Source organism: Hemibagrus wyckioides, linkage group LG10 (assembly GCF_019097595.1).
Source record: "Hemibagrus wyckioides isolate EC202008001 linkage group LG10, SWU_Hwy_1.0, whole genome shotgun sequence".
In the NCBI taxonomy this organism is placed as follows: domain Eukaryota; kingdom Metazoa; phylum Chordata; class Actinopteri; order Siluriformes; family Bagridae; genus Hemibagrus; species Hemibagrus wyckioides.
Window position 1 is genome coordinate 1,838,809 of NC_080719.1, and position 8,692 is coordinate 1,847,500.

Consider the following 8,692-nt stretch of genomic DNA (forward strand, 5'->3'; position numbering starts at 1 on the left):
CCTCCTCCCCCTCTTCCTCTCCCCTTCCTCTTCTTCCTCCTTATCCTCCTCCTCCCCCTCCTCCTCTTCCTCCTATACCTCCTCCTCTTCCTACACCTCTTCCTCCTTTTCCTTCTCCTCTTCCTCCCCCCTTCCTCCTCCTCCTTCTCTTCCTCCTCTTCCTCTTTCTCCTAGGTTATGATAATTAAACAATATGACCCAAACCAGATTGAAAATAAAAAGATGGGTTTAGGGGTTGTTAACGTGTGTGTGTGTGCGCGTGTGTGTGGTGCGTGATTCATCCTCCTTTATCCTGCATTCTTACGGCCCTGTCCTTGCGGCCTTTTTGTCCATGCGAACCATAAAACAGCATCCTGTTTAAAATTACGACCGGAATATGACAAGAGCATGCGGTAACCATGTATAATTTATTAAATTAAATCCTCTTCCTCGTGCTGAGAACACACACACACACACACAAACACACACACACACGCACAGAACCACACCCACACGCTGACACTTTTCCGGCGTTTAGATGAATAATTCAGCGTTTCTCCTGGATAATAACTCGGATATACGTCGACCTTTTGCGCGTGATGGGAGGAGAACGGCGGTGTGATGCGCCGACACAATCTGGATCGGAAGTGGGCGTGGCCTAAATCTAATCGGAATCTGCTATTTTCTGGAACTAATTATTAAATGAAACAGGAATTAAACTAACATGATCCTCGCGTAAGCACATGACACTCGCGCAAAATCTCACTCCTCGTCTCGCGCTAATCCGACAGTCTCATGCTAGACCGGGCGGTTACTAAGGATGAAGTAGTGAGAGCTGTACATGTGTCACACTCAGTTTTATCACCATCATGTTAACTTTTTTTTTTTACCCCGAAATCTTCCAGCAGTGTGTAATCCCAGCTCCAGTCACATCCTGTTGGGGAACTCTCAAACAAATCGTCTTCCCTCTCTCCGTATCCGAGTTTAAATGAAATAATATCGGAATTGTATTTCAGGGGAAATATTACGGCTAAGCGGGCCTCACTGACTCACTGACGCTCGATTACACAATAACAAGAGACAGCTAACAAACCAGATTCATCAATAAATAGACTGTGAGTATGTCGTGTCTATAATTCCTCACACACACACATGGACACCCCCAGAGAAGACAGGAACGAGGCAAACAGAGAAGGCCTCTATATATAGCTGACAATATTGCAGCGTGTTTTAAAAGGATTAAGAGTTATGTCCTTGGGCAGCGAGGGGCTCATGTAGCCGCGTGTGTGTGCGGAATGCTTTGACTCATGAATTGTTGCCTGTGCTAATGTTTCATCACGCAAAAACAAACCTCTGTTTAATTGGTTTGAGGCATAAGAAGAGGGCAGAGTAACAACCCACCACACAGACACACACACACACATGCACAAACACACACACACACAAACACACACACGCACAAACACACACACCCTCCTCCATCCTGCACACTGCTGTCCCTGAAGGTCTTATGACTCCAGGCCATGTGTCTTCGGATATCCACTTTCACCTTTCTCAATCGTAAGTTACCCCCTTCTCTCTCTCTCTCTCTCTCTCTCTCTCGCCCCGCTGTCCCTCACTCTTGACCTTTTATAGACAATAGTGATCAGTAACTCCTGAGCTGGGCCATTAAAGCTGAGTTCACCCCCCCCTACAACCCACCCCCCAGCATTACTGACCCCCGACAACCCCCCCCCCCCCCCACACACACACACAGCCCCTCCTCCTCCTACCTACCCCTCAGACCTCCAGTCCCCTAAATCACACAGTCAATTCTGGAGGAAAAACATTTTACACACACAAACACACACACAAACACACACACACTAGCGAAAAATGCCACCGTCCGATTCAGACGTATGGGAAGTGAAATAATCAAACCACAAAAAAAAAAAACAAGAGAGCCATTGTTCCGGGAGCTAATGATGGGCGAGCTGAAAAATGGCAAAAAACTGCTTTATGACGGGGCTTCAAGTTTCCATGGAGTTACAGAGAACACACACTTTACACACACACACACACACACACACACAAAACTGGAGTAATAATAATAATAATAATAATCCAACGAAAAGAAGTGAAAAGAAGTAAAAAAGCTCGTCTTAAAACACATTTTAGTCACACAAACTTCACACACTTGTTAAAAAACACAACTTTTAATTACCTCTGCCTGTTCTGACCCTGAACATTTATTTTTATATTTTTATAAAGTGTAATTATCTATCTGAGATTTTTCACTTTCATACAAACAACATGAAGTATCGCGCTTAACATTAATTTATTTAATTTTTAATTTTTTTTTATTATTATTATTTTTTAAATAACAGGCCTGCATTTTTTAATGCAATCCGTCAATTTTTTTTTCTTTTTTCTTATTTTCCCATTAAAAAGCCTGGCGTTTCCCGGGTAACGGTGGTGTAAATATATCAAATGAAGATGACTGTAAATGGTTTTCCACTGATATCATTTTTTTTTGTTTTTCACCAGATGACGACGACAACATGGAGAGCTGCAGAATACAGAATACACACCTACACTTATTACAGAGAATAGAGAGAGAGAGAGAGAGAGAGAGAGAGAGAGAGAGAGAGAACAGAAGCTCACACAGGTGACAAGGCCCTCGGCGTCCTCACCTCCTCTAATCAGCTTTCCTGCTTCGCGTCTGGAAACATCGCTAACCTTCAACTACAACCGTTTAGCACAATTCAATTATCACAAGTGTGAGCAAGAGAGAGTGCGGATTGTTCATACACACACACACAGAGAGAGAGAGAGAGAGAGAGAGAGAGAGAGAGAGAGAGACATGAGAGTAAATGATCTGAGTGACTTGTCTGTACCGACATCATGCTGGAATTTTCCTTTTACCTTATAATAATCTTTTAATAAAAATAGACTCATAAGGACAAGAATAAATAAAATAAATAACTAATAACTAATAATAATAATAATAATAATATTTATTTATTTATTTATTTATTTATTTATGTAATTATGTATTTATTTATTTATTCATTCATTTAATACTACTACTACTACTAATAATAATAATAATAATACATTTATTTATTCATTTAGTTATTTATTTATTTAGTAATAATAATAATAATAATAATAATAATAATAATAATAATAATAAATACTTTTTTTTAACTAAGCATTTGTCCACAACGGTCAAATTAAAAGTAAAGGGGGAAAAAAAGCCATCTCATATTTTAATGGACCAAAACACAAGTGCAATAATCGCGCAATTACATCCGATGATCCTGAAACACGGCAAATAGTGAAGTGAGAAAATTCCTGCGCTCTTCAGAAAGGCACCTCGAGAGTTGTCCAAATTAATTTGTTTAAATTGTTCCTCCATAAATGTTGACCTATCTGTCCTCAAAAAGTCAACTTCATTATGACAGAGCTACTTCATCTCTCTCTCTCTCTCTCTCTCTCTCTCTCTCTCTCTCTCTCGGGGCTCGGTCTCTCCTCATACGCTTGCAGGAAAATATCCAGCACTTTTCTGACACTTAGAAGAACCCTTAAATCGAGTGAGGGAGTGAAGAAGGGGAGTAAAAAAAAAGAGTGCACTTCAGAGCTTGGAGTGCTGAAAATGACTTTCTGTGTAATAAATTAAAAGAATTACAAGAAATAATATATATTCCAGCCGGGCTGCGTCTCTACTTCGAACTACTTCCATCAGGAGGTTAATCCAAACACTGTGTCTAAGTGTGTGTGTGTGTGTGTGTGTGTGGTTGAGAGATCAGGTAACAAATCAGTAAACACTCACAGTCTGTCCTCCTCAGCCACTGGCCCTCTCTCCTCTCCGACGCTCACCACTTCAGCACTGGATGGCATTACGAGCGAAAAAAAAAAACGTCCGAAAGAGCCGATTCACACACACACACACACACACTCACACACGACACATACTCCCCCTCTCTTTCTCTCTCTCTCTCTCTCTCTCTCTCTCTCTCTCTCACACACACACACACACACACACTCACACTCTAGCGTGCACTTGTCCCGGTCTGATGGCACGCCGTCTCAGAGAGCACACATCCACTGAGAGAAGCGGAAAAGACTAAATGCACACACCCACACACACACACACACACACACACATATGGAGAGAAGAACCAGCAGAGGCAGTGTCAAGCTCCACTGCACACACACACACACGCGCGCGCGCGCGAGCGTGCTCTCCGTTTTGTATCGAGATCCCGAGCCGAGGAAAAACGCCGTGTTTTTGTTTCTTTCTCTTTCTCAGCAGAAATGAAAGGATCTTACAGACGGGACACGTTTTCCGAAGTCCGTCCGCCGCCCCCCCCCCCTCCCGGTCGCTGCCGTGTAGCTAAACAAACTTTTCGTCCGGAGGAGCCGCGGAGCCGCGCGCTAGCCCTGCAACACTGGGGCGCTTTGTGGCTGGGTTCGCGAGTTGACAGTAAGTTATGAGCCCTTTGTGAGCACACGGGAAAGCAAACAGATCGGAATCTGGCAGGAAGGAACATCACGCGCGAGTCGCCTCTCTGAAATCCTCTCAAGACAAAAAAATAAACAAAAATAAGCGACTCGAACCATGTGAAATAAAAAATTAAAATAAGTTGACTTTTTTAAAAACTTTTTTTAACAGTCCACAAAACAATTCATCCGTTCTTTCACTCATTCAGGGCATCCTTTCTTTCTTTAATTAACTTAAAACTCTCTTAAAGTCTCAAAAAATTAAATAAATAATAGAAAAAAATCTCCCCCAGTTCCTGATTTAGGAGGTGCCCAAGAACTTTTGGTGATATTTATGAATTTGGGAAAAGGGGAAAATGGATGGATGGATGGAAAGAAAGAAAGAAAGAAAGTTAACTAACTCATTTTTACTTTTTTTTTATTTATTTAGAGAGAAAAGAGAAAATGAAAGATAAAAGCAGCATACCGAAACAAATGGTGGATGAATGAAGGATGAAGGAAGAAATAAAAATAATAAGAAAAAAACAGTGCCCTGATCCCGATGATGGAGGGAGGGGAAAAAAAGAAAAAACAAGAGGGACTGGCCAAAAGAAAATGGTGGAACAATGGCTAATTATTGAGGAGTGATGGGAGCAATTTTGCAGTGACTGGGGAATGACTGGAAAAGAGGGAGACGCTGGAGAGAGAGAGAGAGAGACACAGAGACAGTGATAGACACAGAGAGAGAAAGAGACAGAGAAAGAGAGACACAGAGAGAGAGAGAAACACAGAGAGAGGGAGAGAGAGAAACAGAGAGAGAGAGAGAAAGAGAGAGAGAGAGAGAAACACAGAGAGAGAGAGTCTGAAGTTTGTGTCTGAGGTCATCAAAAACACAAAAGAAAGAAAGAACCAGGAGGAAAGTAAAAAGTCCTGGAGGCTGGTCCGAGTGCTGTGCTGTGGACATCTGGAATGCTGGCACTCACTGACCGGCTTTCTCTAGGGACCATCCCTGTAATTCCTTTCTTTTTTCCAAAAATAGGCCTCCTCGTCAGGCCGCGCTCCCCCAAATTGGAAAATTTGCAGCGCCTAATCCAAAGAATAGCCGTTTTGTTCCCTTCCATTCTCGTCTCATAAATAGGATTTATGTGGAGAAGAAGCAAATTGAGGAAATTACCTTTAACGCTGCTTTGATTAAGCTGCTATTTTGGAGGCTTCGGGACGGACAACAGCTCGTTAGTCAGTGCTTTGCCTCGTCCCCTTAATTCCTCTCTCTCTCTCTCTCTCCCTCTCTCTCTTTTGTCTTCTCTCTGAACTCCCTTTGCCAGCTCTCTCTCCTCAGGGTGATGGACTCCACCCATCAGAGACAGTAGAATAATTGTGAGTTCGACAGGGACTTTCTATGACATAAGAAAAAAACAGAGGAACGGAGCGAAGGAAGGCCCGTGAGGAAGCAGGATTTTGTGTGGCACGTCAGACGGAAAATCAAAACAGGGGTAGTTCATTTGCTCCACCCAGATGAGGCCATGTTAAACAGTCAGGCTCGGCCGGGCCGCACCTCCTCGCCAATTTGAGATTAAAGCTTATTATTTTGGTGGAAGCTGACAGTGATTGGCGAGCGGAAGAGCGGAAAAGAGCGATCGTGGACGAGGAAGTGTGGTCAGCGGTGTGTGGACGGGTGTCAGGTCAGACAGGAGAGCTGGGGTAAAATACCGGCGCAAATGAACACACTCTGACTTTTTTAGGATAGCAAAACCATCTGATTGACAGCTAAAAAAAAAGAAGAAGCAGAAGGGGAGATCAAGCACTGATCTGAGACCTGAGATCTGCTTCAGAGGGCACATAAATGGCTTGTAGTCAACGGTACGGTTGTGATTTGTGGGCGTGTCCAGCGCTGGACAACTCTCATCAGTGGTTTGATTAGCAACGCAAAGCTGTACTAGCGACTAGCTACGTCCACTCACCAGAGACACCAAAGCTCTTCCTGCTTCAGAACATCTCTACACGCATCTGATACTGTATTACGAGCTCGAATACGACAGGATGATCCTCACAGTTATTCAGAATTCCATGATTCCCAGGTCAAACGCGAAGCTAATTGCAGGAAGAAGCTAAAGTTAGCTAAAAATTCCAAGTGTACGATTATTCGGAGCAATCATTCAAGCTGCTCTCACTCCTATACTGCGTCCTGATAAATCTCATCTAAACGCTAAATACATCGTGTTAAAAACCTGATTCTGAACGAAACCCAACCCTGAAACTTTTTTGCTACATCATCAGCTCAGGATGAAGCTCCGCTGCAGCCAAGACTCCGGAGACAGATGGGAAAAAAGTGACGTGACGTGAAAGCTCTCCTCAACGTGCGAGAACTTCATCCTCATCTCTACTGCTAACCTGTTGACTAGCATGTTCATCTCTAACTCTGGATTCTACCACCACACACACACACACTTTTTTTTCTTTTCTATTTTTTTTTTAAATCCTACCCACTTCTTCTCTTCCTGGCAGACGCGTGCGTCACAACAAGGTTTTGGAATGAAATCACGGCTTAAATTGCTTCCTTTAGTAAAAAATAACGAAAAAAAAACAAACCTCATGAGTGTATGAGTGGATACGGTCTGTGTGTGTGTGTGTGTGTGTGTGTATCTGTCCCTGGCTTCCTTCCACGGCTCTGTTGTGGTTGTTCTCCACCGCAGTCATCCTGCTCCATGCGGTTTTTCAGGAGGCTCGTCCGAAACCAGTATGAAATGATCAGGATAATCTCGGCTCTCCTCGTCACACACACACACACACACACATACACACGGCTCGGGAACACAAAGAAGCTCTTTGTGTGTGTGTGTGTGTGTGTGTGTGTCCACGTAGACGTAGATCACCGTCAGCAAATCAATCAAAAGCATATTAAGCAAAACACGTGTTCGGAGTCGGGGACGACGGCAAGAGACAGACAGAGAGAGAGAGAGAGAGAGAGAGAGAGAGAGAGACGACGTGAGGGACGTGGAGGAGGAGTAGGAGGTGGAGGAGGAGGAGGAAGAGGAAGGAGGAGGAAGGACGACTGAGTAAGTTAACATCACTTCTGTTTGTCTGTTTATACAAGAGCACAAGGGACAAAAGATTTAATGGCACCAAAGTCTTGTAGGATCATCAGATACGTCCTCCTCAAACACGGATATTTCACCAGGTCCAACTCAGACAGGGCCAAAGAAAGAAGATAATAATAATAATAATAATAATAATAATAATAATAATACTTTAGAATAGATATATTTTAGTTATAATATTTTTTTCATATTTCTGGAAATAAAAAAATATAATAATAATAATAATAATAGTTTGGAATAAATCAATATTTTAGTAATTTATTATTGTTTCAGGTTTTTATTCATGACTCAGGACTTCACCTCGGTGTCACTGTCTTCCTGCAAAGACGTCGTAAAAGAAGATTTAAAAAAATAGTAAAATAAATAAATATTTAATTAATTAAATAGACACAGAGCTACAAAAATGTTCCATCCAATGTTCAAAAATGAAAAAAAACCAGACACTCACACGCAAGAGTTTCACGCCAAAGAGTCTCGCAAATGTTTTCCGCTAAACGGAAATCGACTGCTGATTTCAAAATGCCTGCCATCCTCATTATCATTCTCCTCTTCCTCCTCCTCATCATCATCCTCATCATCATCCTCATCCTCATCCTCATTGTCATCAAAACAGGGCAGAGCTCTAATGTGCTCAGATGCACAGACAGCAAATTTATAAAAAGTTCGAAAAGAAAGGATTCAGAAGTGTGTGATGAAGGTGTGTGTGTGTGCATGTGTGTGTGTGTGTGTGTGTGTGTGTGTGTGTGATTCCTTTCACGTGAAGAGAGGGTTTCTCGCAGGTTTATTATTCCTCAACGTAGACGGAAAAAGTTTTCAGAACTATCTATAAATATATATATATTTAATCATGTGACAGATTTTTGCCTGTTGTTTCTCTCCCTCTCTCTCTCTCTCTCTCTCTCTCACACACACACACACACACACCAGGCTTATTATAATAATAATAGAGCAGTAGTAAGAGCAGAACTTCCTGTGAGGTGAATAAGGCATGATTTGAGTGCAGCCCTGGTTAAGCTTAAATACACCGAGCAAACAAGAGGGAAGGTAAACATGGAGTGAAGGCCAGACAAATATTTGATAAGAGGATAGGGACAGCGCCAGAGTCAGGCCCCGCCCCTTTTCCCCAGTCCCCTACAACCACGCGTCTCTTC

The 8,692-nt window shown here is 42.5% G+C and overlaps 1 protein-coding gene across 10 annotated transcripts in view; it reads right to left on the reverse strand.

Moving 5' to 3' along the window:
* Window positions 1-8,692, reverse strand: part of sox6 (SRY-box transcription factor 6) — a 170,881-nt gene that overhangs the window by 113,340 nt on the left and 48,849 nt on the right. For 5 of the 10 annotated variants that reach the window (XM_058400751.1, XM_058400757.1, XM_058400750.1 and 2 more), the window contains exon 1: window positions 3,794-4,137. The exons of the other annotated variants lie outside the window; for them this stretch is intronic. In XM_058400751.1, the coding sequence (XP_058256734.1) occupies window positions 3,794-3,861 (68 nt within the window). In that variant the 5' untranslated portion in view covers window positions 3,862-4,137. Of the gene's footprint in view, window positions 1-3,793; window positions 4,138-8,692 lie in introns of those variants that run through there. 10 annotated transcript variants of the gene reach the window in all.